This window comes from Physeter macrocephalus, chromosome 4 (genome assembly GCF_002837175.3).
Source record: "Physeter macrocephalus isolate SW-GA chromosome 4, ASM283717v5, whole genome shotgun sequence".
NCBI classification, from domain to species: Eukaryota; Metazoa; Chordata; class Mammalia; order Artiodactyla; family Physeteridae; genus Physeter; species Physeter macrocephalus.
The window spans coordinates 23,447,616-23,470,829 of record NC_041217.1 but is presented as its reverse complement, the minus strand read 5'-3'; the positions used below and the strand labels follow the sequence as shown (position 1 = coordinate 23,470,829).

The 23,214-nt window shown below is 38.1% G+C and overlaps 1 protein-coding gene across 7 annotated transcripts in view; it reads left to right on the top strand.

The window, feature by feature from the left end:
- Positions 1–23,214, top strand: part of ENAH (ENAH actin regulator) — a 157,968-nt gene that overhangs the window by 115,014 nt on the left and 19,740 nt on the right. For 5 of the 7 annotated variants that reach the window (XM_024130631.3, XM_024130633.3, XM_028488374.2 and 2 more), the window contains 3 exons: positions 2,037–2,121; positions 19,486–19,790; positions 21,945–22,055. In XM_024130631.3, coding sequence (XP_023986399.1) covers positions 2,037–2,121; positions 19,486–19,790; positions 21,945–22,055 — 501 coding nt within the window. The remainder of the gene's footprint in view (positions 1–2,036; positions 2,122–19,485; positions 19,791–21,944; positions 22,056–23,214) is intronic. The other 2 variants (XM_024130635.3, XM_024130637.3) reach the window with 1 other exon arrangement.

The following is a 23,214-nucleotide window of genomic DNA, read 5'->3' as shown; positions in this document are numbered from 1 at the left end:
TTTTTTTTAAAAACCTTTAAATAAAATCAGGATTGATTGAAATTTTGACATCTTTCTCTTGAATTTATGTATGTGAGTTAAAACTTACATCAAGAGATTTTTAATTGGTGAATTTAATCTATTATTATTGTTGAGCTACAGTGCCTGATGTAGATGTGAATGAGTAGAATCGAATTCTTTGAGATTGATGCCAAACATCTACCTACTGACATTCACTGCTTAATTATTTGAGTAGCATGAAGTTTTAACTTACATACACAAACATTGTTTTTAAAACTAGTTAAACCATGGTGGTCTTGTGAGTTGCCCATGCTGAATGCTCACATTTAATATTTTTGGATAAATATAACTTTGGAAAATACTCCCCCAAATAGTTTATATTTTCTCACACTTACCCTCCCACCTTGTATGTCCCCCTCCTCTGCCAGAAGAGACGAGTAAAGTACTAAACATTAGGGTATGGCTTAACATGACAGTCTATTTTTATATCATTATGTTAATATCCGAAAGAATTCCAGTCTGTCTCCTAGACACATTACATATTTTCATTTATGCAAACATTTAAGTGCATTTTTAATTTTAAAAGCTTTATTTTATTTTATTTTATTTTTTTTGCTGTTGCTGATTACATGGGATTAATATATTTTTATATTTCCTCTATGTGGCTCTTAAAATAGCAGACTCTTTTAGGAAATCTAATGAAATATCACTGCAGGTGTCATCTAATTTGTCTTTAGAGGACAAATTAAATGATTAATCTAAAAACGTGTAAAGAGATGAGGAGAAAAATTAGTAGGTAAGTTCAGATCAAATTATTTGTTTTTCTACACTTGGGATATAAAAGTACTGTATTATATTCTAATGAACCTTATCCTTCTCGTTGTGAAATCTTCTCCACTAGTATAAAATACTTGTGCTTTTAACTCATAGATTACAAGAGTTCGCTATAGCACATAGAAGCATTTATTTATTAACTGTTTTTTATACTAGTGGTCTACAGAACACTTTCAAACTGTCTGCTAGGGGCCTTTGCTGGCACACTAGAATTCACAAATATGTGCAGCATATCATTACTCATATATTTCTCTCCAAGAGTGGAAGATAACTACTGTTTCTTTATTCTCTTGTTTACTGGATTAGATTTCAAGATTGTTCTGTTGTAACCATAGGCATTGTATATTAGGTCCAGTATTTTATTTATCTCATTTTATGACACATAATTTTTATATCCAGTGACATTAAAATGTCCCATTATTTAGTGGCCTTCTTTGTGAGATGCTAAAAATGGGTCTGCATTTTATATGATGTGGGAATGAATGGTCATTAGTTTCTCATGACAGAACCATGTTGGTTTGAACACAGGTTTTTTTTGTTTTGTTTTGTTTTTACCCCAAATGAAAAGTTATTATGATTACCTGTGTTACATTAAAAATTCAGAGAAGTAGGTTAATTATATATGGAAGTTTAGCAAATGTTTGTTTTCACCAGTGCTGGAAATGCCAGGCCATTAAATAAGAATGGCAACTTAAAGTGGGCAAATATGATAAATGCATTAGCATGCGTCAGTCTAGTAATAAGGTTCTCATGTTCTCTCTCTCCTGTTTTTCATTTCCAGTGTTCTATTTAGGTGAGTTTTTGAATTCTGATTTTTCATTTAAGTTCTCCCTCTCCACTTCATGAATAAGTACCCCAAAGAGAATGTCTCATTGTCTTAGAAACGTCAAGCTTAGGTGCCTATTCAGATGCTCATTGAACACTTGTTTTACTCAAGCTCTTCATATATAAATGTTTATTTTTCCTTTATTGTTGATGTTTTCCATTTGTTTCAAGTAAGCCTTCTGGAGATAATGACAGTATTATGTTGCAGTCTTTCATTTGCTGTGTGTTATATGAAGCTTATATTTTATTTTGCTAAACAAAAAGAAGATACATTTGTAAATATGTGATGGTTTTATGTTATTCTCATGATTTTATCTACTTTATCCGGTGCAATATAAAGATAATGTTCATCTATAATGTTTCCCTCCCTTTTTTAGGGCCGACATTGCCTAGACAAAATTCACAGCTACCTGCCCAAGTTCAGAATGGCCCATCACAAGAAGAATTGGAAATTCAAAGAAGGTAAATTCACAAGTTATTTGCACTTTTCTTTCTACTACAGAAGATCAATCTGTGAACATCTTATATTGAAAGTAGATTGTGTCTCATCAGCCATTTGGAAGTCTGAACTTTTATTGTTATATTAAGTTTTAGAATCACTGTTAATAATCAAGCAGATTCTTAATAGGCTGGACAAAAGATGTTATAAAATTTCATATATGCTTTTTTTTGGTAAAAATCATACTCATGAATTTAAAATATTTTAAATACTCTTAACAGCATATAAAATGTCTTTACACTTCAAGCAGTCTTATTTTTATAGCAGTTATAAATTAATCTGTGATCATTATGCCTGTCACATGACTGGAAAGTTGAAATAGTGTTGGCTGTTTGTATAAGGCATTGAATATTGAACAGGAATAGTAATGGAATGCAGAATCATTCTGTTTATGATTAAACTGTGATTGAATGAAATCAATAACGTCTTCATTATCTCAATGCAGTTTAGAAATACATTTGAAATTATAATACAGCCTCATTTAGGGGTAGTTTTTTCTGAATTAACCCAGAGTCTCTAAATTAGAGGCTACTTTATAACAAAATAGTTTTGTAAAATTCAGTGACATTCAGTAACTAAAATTGAGCTAGTCAAACCAGGTACGCCCCATTTTAAACAAATTTAAATTTTTTAGAGATGTTGATACTGCTTTTTGTTACTAGTAGGGCACCCCTGTTTTGTTCTGGGGAATTGATAACCATCTTATAGATGGAATTTTCCAATTGAGGGGCATTTGCTCCATGGCAAGCCAGCAATTTTTCTTGTCACTTTTGATTTGGACCTCATATTTGAAATGTTCTTCATATTCTTTATGTTGTCTTATGTTTCCCTGACAGACGGTCAAAGGAATCTCTTGCTATGGTTCTGTGTTGTTGCTTTGCTGTGTAACTACTTAGCTCTTGAGGAACACCCTCCAGGATCTCTTAAAGTGAATTTCGTTTTTGCCACAGTCTATATATTTAGTTAGATCACTCTGGAACTAGCCTCCAAATTTGGTGAAACTCTTTTTCTGCTCTTTAGAGTGATGCTATAACAGATATAAATAAAATTAAGTTTCTGTAGAAATAAGGGAAGTTTAAGGAATATACATTTATTTCAGTTCCATATTGAAAGTTTTAAACATGCTAGAATAATTCCAAAAGTTAGAAATTGTATGCTGTCTCTCACACACCAAACGGAAAAGTAATTAATAAAAAATGATCATAGTTTTATTGAGAATAACACATTTGTAGAAAACTAGGAAGAACCAGGAGAAAATCCTGAACATAATAGACCATCTCTGGTAATACAGAGTAGGCAAGCAAGTAATCCCCGACACAGTTGCTGGAGTCCAGGACAGCGCAGAATACAAACAGAAGTCTTCTGCTGGTATTGCTGCCTTCACAGAGGGTTCATCTGCTTCACAGAGGGTTGTCAAGAACTTGCAGCATGCAGTTTTAGTTGAAAACGAGTATTGAGTGAATTTTTAGTAATTGTTATGAGAACGCCATTCCCTCATGTATGTTCTTTCTCATTTCAAAGCATTCATCTGGACTTGAGGTTTTTCTCTTTGTATGTAAGTAGATACTTAAGGGTTTGAAAATTGAAGATGTTTATATTACTTATTTGTTTACTTGAAGACTTTAACTCAGTCATTCTGAAGAGTGGAATCCGAATTTCTGAAAAATTGGTATGAATTTTAAATTATTTTCTGTCCGTAGTCATGCACAGACTCATCTTTCTTCTTCCACTTGACACCAGCCAATTTCCTTCTCTCTCATTATTAATTTCATCTCCATTCCTTTTCTTTACTCTTCACCCCATTTCCTTTTTTTATGTTCTTTTGTTGTTGTTGTTGTTTTGTGGGGGTGTTTTGGCTGCATTAGGTCTTCGTTGCTGCGTGTGGGCTTTCTCTAGTTGTGTCGATTGGGGGCTCGTCTTCGTTGCGGTGTGCAGGCTTCTCGTTGTGGTGGCTTCTCTTGTTGCGGAGCACGGGCTCTAGGTGCGTGGGTTTCAGTAGTTGTGGCATGTGGGCTCAGCAGTTGTGGCTCGCAGGCTCTAGAGCGCAGGCTCAGTAGTTGTGGCACATGGGCTTAGTTGCTTCACAGCATGTGGGATCTTCCCAGACCAGGGCTCGAATCCGTGTCCCCTGCATTGGTAGGGGGATTCTTAACCACTGTGCCACCAGGGAAGTCCCACCCCACTTCCATTTTAATCTCATGAAATCTGCTTTGTGTTCACAAATCTACTGGATGTGCTGCTTCCATCATTGACTTATTCTAGTTTAAATGTCTTCTCTTGGTCTACATATTCCACTTCTCTCTCTTCCTTTTGATGCTTTAGAGTATCTTTTTTGCTAACTCTTCTCCTTTTCTGTACCTCTTCCTTTTCTTATATAAGGCTTTACACTTAGCTATCTCTTTTTTATTTCTGCACACAGTATAACCTTTGAAAAGTTGATGATTTGGTTGGATCTTATAGTTTTCTTTTAACTTCTGTGCTGATGGCTTCAAAATCTACAGCTCCTGATTATCCAATGGAGAGCCAGACCCATATTTCCAGATAAATGGAGTAGTGTCATGGGTCCTTTTGAGAATTTGGTAGAAGTAGTGAGCTACTGCCCTCTTCCATCCAGTCCCCCCACCCCACCCAACCTAACCCTTCAGATACGTGCATGTGATTTTGCACATGTGCATGCATGTGTGCCCTTACATGGTCCAGAGGATCACAGACCCCCTTAATTCCAACAGTGGATCCTCAATGAGAATTCCTGTTTTAGAGCTCATCCATTTGGGTATCCTACTGATGCCTCAGTTTAAACCCTTATGATTTCATTTTTAATGTACATTCCTTCTTTCTAATATTTCTCCCAAAATTTCAGCTTAGAAAGTCTGTAATTATCTTCATTCACAATATCTATTCAAGTACATTTTGTTATTTCTTTCTCTAAAAGCCTGTTGGATTTACTGTCCTGACATTCTCACTACTAATAGCTTTCTCCAGTATTTATTCTCTTGTATACTGCTATAGTTTTCTGACTTCCTAGTTTTTCTGTCTTTAGGCTAGATCCCTTTCACTTATTCCTACTTTATTACTGCCAGATTTCCGGACGCACAGGCTCAGCGGCCATGGCTCATGGGCCTAGCCCCTCCGCGGCATGTGGGATCTTCCCGGACCGGGGCACGAACCCATGTCCCCTGCATCGGCAGGCGGACTCTCAACCACTGCGCCACCAGGGAAGCCCTTCCCCTCATATTAATCATGAGACTTAATTACTTTTAACCATTTCTACTTTCAGTACTTTTGATGAGTTCTTCTATAGTAATATATAATGTGTTTATATTTCTGTTTCTTGATTAGTCACATTACAGATAGTACCTATTGACTCTACACTATGAAAAAATGAAGAATTCTTCACTTCCCCTGCCAGTTATGAGTAGTTATTATTTTTAGTTCTTCTAACCTTAGTATCTCTTAACTCTTCACTCTGTAAGAGGAATGCAGTAGTTCTGCACATCTCCCTATCCCCTTTCTTCCATTCTACCACCTAATTTTGATAGACACATCATTTTTTTAATTTTATTTTTTTGTTTTTTTTTATTTTTTATTTTCATGGTTTATACATTTGCAGTCTTTCTATTACTGTCATTAAATCTTTGTCTTTATGTTAGTAGGTGATGTTTTCTCCCCCTTCCTAGAATCCTTTTAAACCTTATTAACCATGGTAGTCTGAGTTTTCACAAAGATGTGATATGTTTTTGGTTTTGGGGTCCCCCCCCATTTATTAAGCTTAGTACTTAATGGACTGTTTCCATTTGAAGACTTATCCACAACTCCTAGATTTTTTTTTTTTTTTTAATTTTATTTCTTTAGCCATTTCCTTCCCTCTGTTTCTTCTGTTCTCTTTTTGGGGAGCTCCTACTGATCAAATGCTGGGCCTCCTGGGTTATTTCCTTATGATGCTTATCTTTTCTCATTTTCTGCCTCTGTTTCTGTGTTCTGTATTCTTGATGATATTTTTAACCATACGTTCTAGACCAGTGTTACCTAGTAGAAATATAAGCTACATATTTAATTAAAATTTTTCTAGTAGCCATACTAGCAAAAGTAAAAAGAAACAGGTGAAATTAATTTTAATAACATAAAATATGTTGTTAAATAAAATATTTAACCCATTATAACGGAAATATTATCATTTCAAAAAGAAATAAGTATAGAAATTAAGATATTTTACATTCTGTTTGTCAGACTGAGTCTTCCAAGTTCAGTATGTATTTCTTACACTTGCAGCACGTTTCTGTTCAGGCTGCCCACAGTATGAGTGCTTGAGAGCCACATACGGCTCATGGCCACCTAATTGGACAGCATAGTAGTTGATCTCCTATAATTTAATTTTATTGTCCAAGAGCCTTTTGCGGGATGGAGGCGGGGGGAGCGATTATTCCTTTTTCAAAACAGCCTGTTCTAAATTCATGATTGTATCTTAAGTCCCTCTTGTTTCTCATCTTTGTTTGAATTATCTCCTTCCTATAGAGTAGTATTGTTTGCCTTATTGGTTTTACCCAAATATCTGGTCATCTTTAGTGGTCTCTTTATTTCTAAAAAAAGAATTAGTCTGAATGACGTCAGTACTTGGCTTGGGTTTCCTCTTCCATTATGAGGTTTGGGTGTCTATGGACAGCATTCTTCCCTGACCGAGGGCTGCCAAGGCGGGGTCTGTGCAAGTGGCCAAGCGGACAGACTGACAGGCTCTCCTTTGGGGTACAAGAGTGGTTAGCAGACAGGCCTCAGCCCCACAAAGCTGAGCTCCCTCTAGTTCTACCAGACACCCTAGCTCGTCTGAGGCAGCTTTTCGCTTTGTTTAGAGGACAGTCTTCTTTGATAAATGCCATTCCATCCATTGAGCTGAGGTTGGGGAACAGAGGGATGACTGGTGCATTTTCTTCAGACTGTGTGTTTTTGAATCAGCTTGACTATGGTTGTACTGCCCATTCCCATTCTTTCTACCTGCTGATCTCAAGTTAGGTCTTTCCCAGATTCTTCTCGCGTCTGCTTCAGCCATTCTGAGTCTGTGTTCGGGACCCTGGATGCCTCCACTCTTCAGCTATGTTCCAGGCTAAGTGCTTTGTTCTGAGTGCTTACAGTATATCAGGGTGGTGGGTGGCGGACAGAGAGCCTCAGCCTAATCAGAGAATAGAGTGAACGTGACACAGTGTAGCAGAAGATGGTAAGTGCTATGGGAAAAAAAATAGAGCCAAGTGAAGGGAGTATATGTTGCAGAGGGCCAAGGGGAAATGGTTACAGCTTTAAATAGGTTGGTCAGAGTAGATCTTATGGAGATGAAAGGACGGAGTTAGCCGAGTGGATGTCTGGGTAAGTGCATTACAGCAGAGGGAGCAGTCTGTGCAGAGCCTGAAGGCAGGATTGTGCTCGGGGACAGGGAGGAACGAGGAGGCGTGGAGGCTGGAGCGGAGAGAACAGGAGCAGAAAAGGAGAGTAATGGAGGAGTCGTGTCATGTAGGACATTGCAGGCAATTATAAAGAATTTAGCTTTTATTCTGAGAGAAATGAGGGCCCATTGGATGATTTTGATAGGAATGATCTGGCTTAACATTTTAACAGAATTAGTTTGCCTGCTTTGTTGAGACCAGACTATAGAGAAACACAAATGAAAGCAGGTACAGGGTTGTGATAGCAGCCTAGCAAGAAAACTAGTTAAGAGGCTATGGCGGTAAACTAGGCAGGAAATAATGATGGCTTTCCCCAGGCAGTGGAAGCGGTGAGAAGGCAGATCCTTACATTTCCTGGTGGATTGTATGTGGGGTGTGAGAGAGGGGGAGGAGTTGTGGTTTTTAATGTAAGCTTTGGGAAGGATGGAATTACCATTAACTGAGACTGTGAGTGGCAGGTTTTGTGGGGAGACATCAGATGAATTTTGAAGATGTTAAGCCGAAATGCTCATTGGACATTCAAGTAGAGATGTTGACTACTAGGTAGTTGGATGCACTAGTACATAGGAACCGGGAAAGGATTCTAGACATAGAACTCTGCCCTACTCTTTTTTGTCTTCCAGAAATTTGATGATAAATTTGGTCTACTAAAGACCACTCAACTCAGTTTTCTACTTTGTAGTGGGTTTATTTATGCACATTTTTGTTATTTTTCTGGAATTCCAGTAGAATCTTGGGGTGGGGGAAGACAGTTTGCTCAAATGTACCATCTTGAGTAAGAAGAGTCCAGTAGCTCATGTCACTTCCCTGCTCACAGTACGGGTGGCCAGCTCTCCTCGCATCCAGTTTAATTCTTTGGCCTGACACTTAAGAGCCCACCCCATGTATCTCTTTCCTCCCTTATGACTGTCTGTACGCCATACTCGGTTTCTCCCTCTGTGCTTCTCTGTAGCATTTACCTCTCTGTCCTGCCCTTCTCGTCCTTTCTGTCTTGTCCTTTTCTGTAGACTGTTTTCCAGGTATATCAATGGTTTTCATTTCTGAACTCCTGTAACTTAACCACACACTCTTTTATTGTTTGTTGTTTACTTTATATATGAGTCTTATCTCCACAGTGAATATTATAGGCTCCTTGAGAATAGGGACCTGAATAAAGTTTTGAATAAAAAGCGAAGAAGTTCAGTGGTACTGAATTCATTTATATGTAGGTGTTGGGGCATAACAGGCAGACAATATGAGTTCATAAGGTTGTTGGGACCATTAAATAAGATAGTACGCACTCTTTTCATGCTGCCTGGGCTTTTCTGTCTGTGCTGTTTGGGAAACGGTGGGAGCCGTTCCTGAGGAGATGCTCTTTGAGCTGTGCCTTGAAGGGGAAGTGAACTAGGGGTTTCCAATCATAGAATGGAAAAGCATTCTAGGTGGAAAGAGGCTGTGTGTAAGAGCCAAGGGAGTGCACACCACCTGTGTGACGTGAGTACTGCCCCTCTTCCCCCGCTCCAGGACTGATGATGCTATTAAATTAGTACATAAAGGGCCTTTATACCATGCTAAGACATTGCTTTTTAATACTCTTTCCCTGTTTGTCATATAATAAAAAGGCATCTTGCTTTGTAAAACTTTTTCAAGTTATAAGAAAAGTATATGCCATTTTCTTTTGACCTACATGCCAAACAATCTGTTTTTGCTTATGGTTGAAAGATACTTGGGAAAAGGTACTACAAAACCCAAAAATATCGTTAAATTTTATATAGACAGTTAGTGCTGGTCTTCACTTTATCTCAGCCAGCAGCTGTGCATGGCTGGATCTCGTTTTGTAGATTAAAAAACACAGTGGCAGAGGGGTATACAGCACACTCTAGTGAGACGTTTGGTTCCCAACAGAAATTATATTTTCAAAATTTATTTTGGGTAGTTATTTATATAAAAATAAATTTTCTTGTGCTTGATTTTATTTTCAGAGGCATGATAAAATACCCTTGGGACAACTTTTATTTCATAAGTTGAATAACTTTATCCTGTTACTTTGGCTATTTAACTGGATCTTTCTACGCCATTACTGGAAAATGTAGTAGAAGAGAATATTAATTTGCATCATAACATTCACCTGCAATTTTAGTAGTTATATTTTCAGTATCAAGTTCATATTATAATAAACGTTACATTTCTGTTACTACTCTTAGGTAAGCTGTTACTGGGTATCAGTCATTGATTTTTGAAGACTGGTAAATGATTTGTATTTGATGAGCTAATAATAATGGATGGGGTAGGAGGAAAATGATGTGAGTAGTGTGCTCCTTGGGTAATATGTGTGCATGTGTATGTGTGGTGTGCATAACAAACTTGATAGGGTTTTTGCTCAGAACCATAAATTATAAATGGATTATTTTAATCAATAGCTAAAAAGTCTTATTCTTCAAGTTATTTTTCTTGGCTTCTGACTGTTACAAAAAGGAAATGAATTGCTTAAAGAAAAATTTAACAACATATTTAGAATCTGGTTTTGTTTGGGACTGTCCATTGCACTTTGAGGAACATCAGTTGCACTTTAGGGACATCAGTTGTACATTGTGAAGACAAGAAATGGCCGTCTACTTTCTGGTTTCTAAAATTTTGTTGATGAGTGGTATTACGGATTGAATAGTGTCTCCCAAGAAAGATACTTGAAGAAGTCCTGGGACTTCCCTGGTGGTCCAGTGGTTAAGACTCCACACTCCCAATGCAGGGGGCATGGGTTTGATCCCTGGTCGGAGAACTAAGGTCCCGCATGCCGCATGGCACGGCCAAAGGAAAAAAAAGAAAAGAAGAGAAAAGAAAGATATATTCTAATCTCCACTACCTCAAAATGTAACCTTTTGGAAATATAGAGTTGTTAGTTAAGATGAGGTCATACTGGAGTGAGATGGACCCCTTTATCCAACACTACTGATGTCCTTATAAGAAGAGGAGAAAGTTACAGAAGCAGGATGGCCATGTGAAGACACAGAGAGAACACCATGTAAAGATGGAGGCAGAGAGTATAGTGATACTTCTACAAGCCAAGGAATACCAAGAATTACCAGCCTTCCTGAGAAGGAAGAGCAAAGCATGGAACATATTCTTCCTTAGAGGCCTTAGAAGGAACCAACACTGCCAACACCTTGATTTCAGATTTGTCACCTCCCATACTGAGAGAATAAATTTCCGTTGTTTTAAGCCACCTAGCGTATGGTTCTTTATTATGACAATCACAAAAACTAATACAGGTGGTAACTAGCTTAGTCGACCAGCAAAAGCTAAACTAAGCCAGGACAGAGAAGAGAAGGGTTGAGTTGCTGTGGTGCCTCTCAGTGGCAAGCCGTTTCATAATGCTACACGTAGGAGGGTTAGGTAAGTCTTTATAAGGAGGGTTTAGCTACCCAGATTTTCCCCACAACACCCAAACAGGAGACTAGAGATTTATTATCTTCTAGCGATGCTCTAGACCAGTGCTGTTCAATGGAAATGTAATGCAAACTACATGTCATTTTAAAGTCTTCTAGTGACCACATTTTTGAAAATTTTAAAGAAACAAGTGAGATTAATTTTATGAGTATATTTAACTCTCTACATCTAAAATATTATTTCAATAGGTAATTGAAACAAAATTTTAGGGATGTTTTACACTCTTTTTTTTCATACTAGGTATGAAAAATCTGGTATGTGTTCCAAAATCTGGTATGTGCTTTTATATTAAAAGCATATCCCAATTAAACCTAGGAGCATTTGAAGTGCTCAATTGCAGCATACAGCTAATAGCTACCGTTTTGGACAGCATAGCAGTGTAGGCTAGGAGTTGGCAAATTATAGCTCACTGGCCAAGTCCAGCCCTGTAGACTGTTTTTGCATAGCTGAGAGCTAAGGAGGGCTTGTACATTTTTGCAGAGTTGTTTTTTTAAAAAGAAAGAAAAAAGAATATGGCCAGAGATACTCTCTGGCCCTTTTCAGGAGGTTTGCTGACTCCTGTTAAAGCCTGAGGTATAGGAGGCACAGCTGTGAAGGTGTGGGTGAGAGGCCATACTGAAGAGAGATGAGTGAAAGTCAGACAACTTGGGCTCTTTCCTTTGCTCAGCTCCCAGTCATTGGCAGCCAGACCTGTAGAACTCAGGTAAGGAACTCGAAGAGTCCTCCTCCGGAAACTTGGCTCGGCCAAGAGAAGAGACAAAGATATTGACACCCAAGGTCCCTCCCATTGAAAATCATTTATTTAAGGACTTCTGATCAGCTTTAGTACCACTTATAAACGTGAATGGACAGCCAAGGATCATCATACCTTTAAGGACAACTTTTTTTTTTTTTTTTTTTTTTTTTTTTTTTTTTTGCTGTTCGCGGGCCTCTCCCCGTCGTGGCCTCTCCCGTTGCGGGGCACAGGCCCCGGACGCGCAGGCCCAGCGGCCATGGCCCAGCCGCTCCGCGGCATGTGGGATCCTCCCGGACCGGGGCACGAACCCGTATCCCCTGCATCGGCAGGCGGACTCCCAACCACTGCACCACCAGGGAAGCCCCAAGGACAACTTTTATAACATGAAGACAGATCAAAACAAACAGAAAAAATTGAAATTGGAAGAAACATGTAATAACAGGGAACAGAAGAAAACCTAAAAAATACTATAATAGCTTCAGAGAGCTAAGAATATATTTTATTCATAAAGCAAATGTTTGTAGTTATTTTAAAAGAATCAGAGTGTAAGAAAATGTACTTAGAATTTTTTTTAAAGCATTAATTTTAATACTAGGAGGTTTGAGAAATAAGGTTGAGGAAATTGCCCTGAAAATAGCTGTAAAAGATAGAGATAGTATATGAGGAAAAAAAATAAAAGAAGATGAGATTAGGAGGTCCAACATCTAAATATTAGGAATTTTAGGGAGACAAAACAAAAAATGTGAGGAAATGGAATCTGGAAATAAATAATATAAGAAAATTTCCTGGAAGTCAGTGACTTGATTGTGGTCAGAGGTGCCGACATTTTCTGAAAAGGGCCAGACGGTTAAGGTCTTAGACTTCGTGGACCACGAGGTATCTCTGACATTTGTTCAGCTCTTCCTTTGTAGCTTTGCCATAGACAATGTGGAAATGATGGGTGTGGCCAGATTTGGGCCATGGACTGTAGTTTGCCAGGTCCCCTGGTCCAGATTGAAAAGATTCACCAAGTGTCCAGCCCAATAAGTAGGAAAACATGAAAAGATCTACCACCAAGGCATATCACTGGAATTCTAGAGTATTAGAATAGAAGATTTTAAAAAGTGGGGGGAGCTTCAAATTCCTGAGAAGTTACTTCCAATCTAAAATTTCCTCCTCTGCACAGTTTCCTAGGAAGCTACTGGAAGATGTATTCTATTAAAATGAGAGAGTACACAAAGAATGATGATACCATGGGAGGAACCAGGAAACAAGGAATCCTGTGTAGGAAAGAGATAAGGGAATTCCCAGCTTGACTAAGGCGAAAGCAAAACCTAGGGACCCAGCAGGTCTGAAAGTTATAAAAGGGGAATAATAATCCCAGCACCGAAGTGGGGAGTTGGAGCGTTGAAAGTGTATAGCCCTACAGTTAACCTTCAGAGGCAGGATGGACCAAAAGTTTCTGGGGGGAAAGGAAAACAACAAGCAAACAAAAAATAGATCACCTGATATACTTGACCCTATTGAGAGGGTTTACAGTTCTGATGGAGAGTTAGGGGTCGTTATAGAGAAAAAGAATCAAATGTAAAAGGTAGCCATTTGTTAACACCAGGGTTAAGACAGGGATTGTTCTTGGAAAGTAAATATTGTCAGCCATGAGTAAGTTAGATGGATGCTGATGTATCCAAAGTACTGTCACGATTTTATTGGGAGAATGAAGAAGGAAAGATTTTAGGGGGTTAGAGGGTGTAGGAATTAAATCATTTGTGTAGTATGAAGTCAGTAGGTAACTTCTAAATCTCAAAGACTAAGAAGTATTAGTTCTAAACAGATTAATGTATTTAGTTAGAAACGTGAGATAAGTATCAAAGTGTTGAAAGTAGTTGCTTCTGGGGAGAGAAATCAGAAGTGGTAAGGGTTGAGAAGAGGATTAGTGTTTTGTTATAAACTTTGTAACACTTTGACCTTTTAAACTATGTATTTTACAAGTTTAATTTTTAAATTTTAATGAGGATAAAATTGAGTTGATAAATGTTTACTTTAGATGTTAAATCTTATTAGTCCAATACTTTTACTATAGTAACACGATGATAGTGTAGTTTTTTCTGTTCATATGTTGTGTAACATTTGTTAATATCAGTTTTTGGTTCTTACTCATTATTAATTTGGCTTCCTTGGCTGACTGTGATGAGAAAACATATTCTAAGAAACATGAGTCAGTCCTGTGTCAGTCTCAACATGGAACTTAATGTAGTTAATATCTATAAATAGTTTGCAAATCACCACTATTGCCTGAAAGTTATAAAAGGGGAATAATAACCCCAGCACAGAAGCAGGGAGTTGGAACAATGAGAATGTACAGCCCTCCGATTAGCCTTCAGAGGCAGGATGGACCAAGAGTCGACCGCCTTCTCTTGTAAGTATTGTCTCTTGTCTCAGGAGCTTTGTAATATTAAAACTTAATTATTTTGTTTAGTTTTATCCATTTTTCATTTGTTTACTGATAGAGAAGTGAAATGCCCACATTTTATTTATGCAGTTTTATTTTCTGACAGATGTCGGTAGCATTAGTGTTACTAAATGTTATCAGCCCGGAACATTTTTCCTAATCTGCTCTCCTACTTCATTATGTCAAATGTAAATCACTCTTCATTTACCTAACACTATTTTTTTGTTATACATAAGACTGAATGAAATGTGTTTCAAATTTTTGTTACATAGGTTTTGCTTGCTTTAAGAAAAGTAAGTCTTGGAGTTAAGATAAACTAAATATGTGTTCAAATATATAAAAAAGCTATTAATCTCATTGTTGGCTGGTGCGTCGTGAATCTCTTTGCATTTGAGGGATAGCTCTTTTGGGTGAGAAATTCAATTGGTATTTTGGTGGTGGGAAAAATTTTTCCTGATATTTAAAAAATGCTCTTGGTTGCTACGATTCATTTGCACTATATTTTTTTCTGAAAAAATATATTTTCTCAGAAGGTTTCAAATTATTGTAAAATGCATATCCTAACTTAAAAGAAAAATTAGTCTTCCAGAATTTTTCCATAATTCAGAATTAGGGCCCTTGTACTTTGAAAAAATCTTCAGATGGAAACAGTCATTTGTAGACAGAACTCTAGGAAGAATAGTCATGTGCGTTTCCAGTATGTGAGTTGGCAGTGGTGTTCTAAGAAAAGCAGAATTTATACATTTGGAAACTGTCCCCCTAAAAAGATATACAGATGTCTTGCTTTAGAAGTCAAAACATGAAAGTCAGAAGATTTATATATACCATCCAATTTAGGTGGAATTATTCATTCCACTAAAGATTTGTAAGCCTGAGATTTTCTGTTTGACACACAGCTTTGGGAAATATGTTTAGATGTGCTTCTTTTCAGTAAACAGGCTAAAAATTAGATAGAGACTTTGAACAGCTTCCTTTCTTGCACCTTTCTTTCAAATCAAGAAAATACACAGTCATCAGACTCTCCTACAGCTGTATGAACTGCCTACTTCAGTCATCTGTCAATGAACTTGGGAGATCTCTCTGGCACTGTGCTCTTTCCCTACATCAGTAGACACGCCTTTATTTATAGACTGAAAACCCAGAGTATTATGACGTGTGGAACAGTCTTTTAAGTCAGGACACCCTAGTTGTAAATGCTGTTATTTAATAATTCTTTCAGCTTCACTTTACTCGTACCTGGCCTTCTACTTGTGCTTTAAGCTTACTTTTTGTGTTAAAAGCATTATATGGTCTAGAGAAGCAGCCATTAACTTGGGGGTGAAAAAACTAAGAACTTGGATAAGAAATGAGATGTAGTCTTAGAGTACTGTGTGGTTCAGCTGTGAACAGTGTTTACATTATCATATTAATAATGTAAAGTCTGAATATTGATTTAACCAGAAATCGGTATTCTCCCATGACTATATTGGGAAAAGCCTGTATGTGGTGAGGGAGTTACAAGAGATACCTTAAAAGCCAGTAGACATGTATAAAGTTAAAATAATCAAAAGAATTGACATATCTAAAGAAACAGCCAAAAGAATTGATAGTAATTATCTCTGATGTGTTGGAAACTGGGGTGGCAGGGTTGGAACAATGAGTTGCTATTTTTTTCTTACAAACTTAAAAACTATGTGCTTGCACCAGTCCTTAGAGGACATCTTATGGATTTGAAGATTCTGTATTTTCTTCATTGTCATGTTTCCTGTCTTTTTCAACTATTTCACTTATGAACACAGGACCAGGTTGGGGAAAGATTTTGAAAACTTTAGAAATTAGCTTGTATTTTATGAGCAGAGATTGTATATAAAACATTAAAAAACTATGTGCTTGTATTATTTTGATAAAATAAAATGAAAGAGGTGGCACAGGAATGTAACAGGACCTAATAAATTGGATTTTTTAATCATAGATCTTGGTGCAGCTACATTAAAAGTTAAATACTTCCCCTTAGCTTCTGTTTTCAAATATATTCTAATTAGAATAATATGGGTATATCTTTTGTCTTCTGGATTATTACATTTCACGTGCTCTTATTTTTTGGTGCATGTTGTGTATTTCAAATGGAATATAAGCCCTAGCTGAGTTTATTTATTCATTAATAATAACTTCGTCTAGTTTATTATTAAAAACATTCTTCTGAATATACCTAATTTCTTGCCCTCATCCCTACAGTGATATTGTTATCCCTCAGAAACTTTGACCCCTAATTTATCAAATGGTATAATGAAGTCAGTACTGTACCGTAAAATCAGATTTTATTATTTAGTTGTCAGTATTTTAAGCAACTGTTGGCTTGGCCAAAAAGTTCATTTGGGTTTTTCGGTAACATCTTACAGAGAAACCCAAGCGAACTTTGTGGCCAGCCCATAATCAGCACTACCGTAGGTGTCTTCTGTTTTCCTCTTGCACTGATGAAGTACGATGATCTGTCCAGAGAGAAGCTTTGTGTTGTTGTCCCAGGAGTGGGATTGGGCTTTTCCTTTGTTTTATAGTCAGTTCAGGAACCATGAAGGGGAGGGATTTCTGGAAAGGTCTTACTGGCTTATTCGTAGTGTTGGGAGGAGCAAAGGGCAGCACGCGCATTCTGTCATGAAGCTCAGCCTCCAGTCAGAATCCAGCCAGTTTATTAGCCAGTCCAGGGAAAGTCTCAGTTTGAAACCTCCAAATAAATATTACTATAGCTCACATTTATTGAGTTCTTATGCTTCAGGTACTTAGTAAAGAGCTGTCGCAGTATTATCTCATTTAATCTTCCCCACAATGCTGTGAAATATTTTATGCATAAGATGAGTAACTTTTTTTAAATCTTCAGGCGAGTTAATTTTTTAAATTAATTAATTTATTTATTGGCTGCATTGGGTCTTTGTTGCTGTGCGCGGGCTTTCTCTAGTTGCATTGAGCGGGGGCTACTCTTTGTTGCGGTGCGCTGGCCTCTCTTGCAGTGGCTTCTCTTCTTGTGGAGCACAGGCTCTAGGCGTGTGCACCTCAGCAGTGGTGGCACGCGGGCTCTAAAACACAGGCTCAGTAGTTGTGGCACACGGGCTTAGTTGCTCCGCGGCATGTGGGATCTTCCCGGACCAGGGCTCGAACCCATGTCCCCCGCATTGGCAGGCGGATTCTTAACCACTGCGCCACCAGGGAGGTCCCCAGGGCGAGTTAATTTTTATAGCAAGATAATTGTTTAAGTCCAGGTGGATGCTTGAAGACATTTTCATGCTCTGTTACATTATATATGAAAGGTAAAAAGCAAACTGTTACAGAGCCACATCCAGGAGGCTTTTGCAGGTTTGTAATAGAATCACAAAGAGATTTTTGTAGTCATCATTTGAAGTCCTAGAGTTGAAGAAGATTTTTAATTGAGTAAATACTGAGACATTCTATACTTTCTTAGATAAAAAGATGTGAATGTTTTTCTAGCTGATCTTCAAATTTAATGAAACGTTAATAGAATTGAGAGCATAGGTCTTGGCAGAAAGGGTAAATTTAACAAAGTGATACTAAAATTTAGCTAGAAAGAGTTAAATATCTGAGAATCACCTAGAAAAACTCTAAAAGGAGAGTAATAAGGATGGCTGCACCCTACTAAATATTAAAGTATACATCAGATGTCAAAGCATCAAGATACTGGTGCCACGCCAGACAAAATAGATCTATGCTCCAAAACATTCTGGAACTTCAGTAACAGTCAACACATGTAAAGGTGGCATCTTAAATTAGGTCTATAAACTATTCGATAAAAGGTGCTGTGATGTAGGTCACTACTTCACATGTCAAGCCCAAGATGAGTTTCATATGAGCTAAGGATTTTATTGTAAAAAATAAAAGTATGAAAATAAAGTGTTAATAATTATATAATCTTGCTGTGGGACAGGACTGCCTAAGAAGGATATCAAAAGCAGATCACATAAAGGAATAATATTACTAGATTTTCTAGGTAAAATTAAAAGCCATATTACAAAACAAAACTTTAAAAATCAGACATAAAAAAAACCATAACAAAAGTTAATGCATATGACTAACGTGTGGCAAAGGGTTATTATTTTTAACATAGAAAAGAACTCTTTCAAATGAATATGGAATATTAACTATCCCAAGAGAAAACTGGTCAAAGAACATGTGCAGTTAATACTAACACAAAAATCAGTAAACAGATTGCAAAGTACTTAACCTCAGAAGTAATCAAATAAATGAAAATTGTTATATGATATCAGTCATATTAGCAAAGATTAAAAGCAATGGTGGTGTTCAGTATTAGTGAGGGGAAAGGAAAGTGGGCATTCTCATATACTGTTGGGCTTCTGTTCCTGAAGACAATTTGGAACCGTGTGTCAAAAATGATATTTGATATTTGTATCTTTTCATTTAGCATATCTGTGTGCCTCTGGTGATGATCCTTAAGAAGCAGGTAGAAAACGGTTCAAAGATACATGAAGATAAATGTTTATTGTAGTATCAGTAATAGTATTAGGCAAACTTATATAGTACCATAGGAGACTGCTTAAACTATGGACACCTAAACAATGGAATACTACTCAGTCAGGAAAAGTAAAGGTGCAAAACTGTACTTAGTGCCTTAGAATACCTTTTACAATATATTAAGTGGGAGAGAAGAAAACAGATTTCAGAGTGGTAGGGACATATTCTAATTTATTTGGTTTTTAAGGTTTATATGCATATTTTGACATGAGGAAAAGTCTGGAAGTGTGAATGCCAAAATGTTAATTATACTGACCTCTGGATATGAGACTTAATATGATTTAAAGTTTATTTCTTCTTAAGTCTGTTTTTTTTTCCATTCACCAAACATTTATTGAGCTAGTGCTGTGACTAGCCATTGCATTTTCTAAAATGATAAAATATAATTTATACAGTAAAAATTTGATGTTGTTTTAGGGAGGTAATTACAATTTAGAGATATTTCCATTAAATGATTGAAATAATGTCTTGGTCATTAAAGTGGTATGTTCAGTTATTCATTTATTTGCAGCACTTTATTCATGAAAAGTACAGAATAAAATGAGACATTAGTGTAATGTGCTGAAGCAGCCCAAAATGATCCTAATAAGAGAAATTATTTTCATTCGTATGAAACATAAGCCATCTCTATCTAACGTAGTCTTCCTTCACGTGGAAAGAGAGATGTTGATTGCATGGTCTACACTGCTTTGTATTTAAATCAGAAATAAGGTTCTCATAGGTTCATTGTGAAAAGAATGGGTTTTTAATGGTGAGTAGCCACAGTTGCATATTTTTAATTTCTTAATTTCAGGCAACTACAAGAACAGCAACGACAAAAGGAGCTGGAGCGGGAAAGGCTGGAGAGAGAAAGAATGGAAAGGGAGAGATTGGAAAGGGAGAGGTTAGAAAGGGAAAGGCTGGAGAGGGAGCGACTAGAACAGGAGCAGCTGGAGAGAGAGAGACAAGAAAGGGAACGTCAGGATCGTCTGGAGCGGGAGAGACAAGAGCGGGAGAGGCTGGAGAGACTGGACCGGGAAAGGCAAGAAAGAGAGCGGCAAGAGCAGCTAGAAAGGGAGCAGCTGGAATGGGAGCGAGAGCGAAGAATGTCAAATGCCGGTAAGAAGTTTACAGATTGTTCCGTGTTCCTGATGTCTGAGCTTGGATGGCGATGGCATTTTGTGTATTCGTGTATTAGAAGGAATATTGCACATTTGAGGTGCTTGGGATTAAGCAATACAATTTGAAATTAGAACAAATATTTGGCTCTTGCTACTTTAACATTTTCTTTTTATTTCTATTTTTATTTTATTTTTATTTTATTTTATTTCTTTTTATTTCTATTTATTTCTATTGCTTTTATTGCTTGGAGACTTAAATTTTTATTCTGGCATTCTAATTCTTCTAACTCCCTATAAATTGGCTATAAAGTGTAAGTGTGTTTTTATGGGAAATTTTTATATTAGATGAATTTGGAATATATTTCCCTTCTGAGAGTGCTTAAATTGTCTTGAATACCGTAGCATTCCAGAAATTTGTTTGATTGTATTCTAAAGTTTTTGAACGAGGAATTAAAAACAGTAGGTTAAAAAGTGTCCTCTCTAGAGCTGACTAGTAATTTAAATATATGCAAATATTGTGGAAAATTAGTAAAAATTACTAAATCTGATGGAATTTTACTGAAAGACATAAGGGTTAAGATAAGACTGAAAATTTGAGGTATTTTGACATTCATTAAAATTAACATTTATTATAGGATTTAAGAATTATTATTTTATTCCATATGGCCTATATCTAAACTTTCAACATGGGTTGATTAAATACTGGTTGATTGGTTTGTTCTTTGAGTTCATTCATTTGCTTTTGATTGCCTAATTGTTTTCTGGGGTTATAGCCAACGAAACAAAACTTTTCCACAAATAAACATTGAATTTGGGGGGTTCTAGCCCTTTATGATAAACTTTTTGCTAGTTTCTCTCTTTATTATTTAAAAAGAAAACAACTAATCTTACTCTTCTTTGTGGTCTTATTCATGTAATGTTAATGTCCTTTTAGTGGACGAAATAATGAAAATTAAGACTACGATATTTTTGCTGTAAAGAATAAGCTAATCAGTTTAATTTATCAGTCAACTTGTTAGAGTAAAAGAAAACTTGTCCTCTTTTGGATCTCAAAATGTGTTTATAAGTTAAGACATTTTGGGGTGAAATTAGTTATTTGCCCATGTGCTTATTCTCTGGTACTAACTGTAGTCTACATTTGTACATTTTGTCTGAATGCTGGTTTTGTGGCTTTACTAGCTCCCTTTTTCTCTCTCCTTTTTTATCCTGCCTTTCGCCGCTGCTTTCCACCCCTGTCCAGCTCCATCCTCCGACAGCTCCCTGTATCATGCTCCACTTCCTGAGTATGCCAGTTGCCAGCCTCCTTCAGCACCTCCTCCATCATATGCTAAAGTCATCTCAGCTCCAGTGTCAGAGGCCACTCCTGATTACGCTGTAGTGACCGCTTTGCCACCCACTTCCACACCCCCTACACCACCACTTCGACACTCCGCGACACGTTTTGCAACATCTCTAGGTTCAGCCTTCCACCCTGTTCTTCCCCATTATGCTACAGTTCCTCGTCCTCTGAACAAAAACTCTCGACCTTCTTCTCCTGTGAACACACCCTCTCCTCAACCTCCAGCTACGAAGCCCTGTGCCTGGTCTACTTCCAGTTTCTCGCCCCTCCCTCCGTCTCCTCCAGTAATGATTAGCAGCCCCCCAGGCAGAGCTACTGGTCCAAGGCCTGTCCTCCCCGGTTGTGTTTCTTCTCCTGTGCCCCAGAGGCCTCCATCACCAGCGGCCCCCAGCGGGCTGCTCGACTCTGTCACGTGTCCAGTGTCTCCACCGCCTACCTCAGGGCCAGCAGCGCTGCCACCGCCTTCCCTCGCACCACTCTCACACTGTGGATCTCAAGCCTCTCCTCCTCCAAGCACCCCTGTTGCCTCAACTCCCTCATCCAAGCCTAGTGTTCTCCCTTCTCCCTCTGCAGCTGCCCCTGCCTCTGTGGAGACTCCTTTAAATTCTGTGCTGGGAGCCTCTTCTTCTGAGCCAGGCTTGCAGGCAGTCTCTCAGCTGGCCGAGACTCCAGCCCAACAGGGCATTGTCTTGGGACCACCTGCACCTCCACTCCCTCCTGCACTCCCACCAGGTCCTGCCCAGGCACCAGCAGCGTTCCCTCCTACCCCAGGACCTCCTCCACAGCCTAGTGTTCTCCCTTCTCCCTCTGCAGCTGCCCCTGCCTCTGTGGAGACTCCTCTAACCTCTGTGCTGGGAGACTCCTCTGCTTCTGAGCCAGGCTTGCAGGCAGCCTCTCAGCCGGCCGAGACTCCAGCCCAGCAGGGTAAGGCTTCCGTTATTGTGACTAACAGCTAATCAATTGGAAATGTTACACATCCACAGCTTTAATTGCCTAGAAGAATGGGGAGGATGGTTTTGAAAAAGGCGAAGGTGGGTTCTTTTCTGTTGGATTAATTGTGTTTGGAGGATCAGTATGAGGGATTTCTGTATTGAACTAGATTTGGATATCTTCTGCAGTGTCACAGTCAGAAGTGCTGTTCGGTACTGAAGGCCTCTGTATGTTTCTTTTCATTTTCACTAGGAAAACATTACTTGATACATTAATCCACACAATAGAAATATTGATATAATCAAACTTGTCTTCCTTTAATTTCTGGGAAACAGATTATGTTTAGTGCCCAGCTGTAGTCGTTAGATCTGTCATCCAGGAGTCTCCTCTGGGACATTTCTGATCTTGGACCCTATTTCGTTTTGGCCTCTCCTGTACGTATTGGGCTTCTCATATCAGACTTCCAGGGATGGGTGCCACCCTCAGCCCTGGGGAGCAGCCCAACTTTGCACAAAGGGTGGAGAGGATGGTAGGCTTGATATGTTCCCCAAAGGGTTCCATGGTCCAAAATTCCAAGAAGTAGCAGGCTGAAGGGGTAGTTGGGAGAGGATAGCATCCTCTACGGTTATCCCCCCACTCCCCATGCCTGAACTTTGCTGTCACAGTGACAGGGGAGGGGGAATGTAATCTAAGTATGGATTATTTGTAAGCAGAGAAGGACCTGGTTCCATAAGTAAATAAGAAGATGCTTAACCCACTCCCTTTTAAAATAGGATTTAGCAAGGATTACAGGAAGGAATATGACAACAAATTTGTACTTACAAAGGAACGGTGTTATAGTCTGGATTTAAAACATTTATTTAAAAAGACAAATCTTAGTTCTTAAGGGCTTGTTATTGCTGTGTGTATATTTTTCATGTTGACTTACTGAATTTGCTTAAAGGTTGAGTCACAACTCTAGTAGGTGCAGTTCAGTATCATTATGAAAGTGATTCTGGAACAAAGGAGACACAGTTAGCCTGACAGAGTCCACAGGCCCACCCCCTGTATCCTCAGAGCTCTGATGACCCCTCATGCAGCCCATCACTATATTCTTCGAGCAATTTATGATTCCAGTTTGTGTAACTGTTCAAAGTTAGCAGTTTCAAAAAAC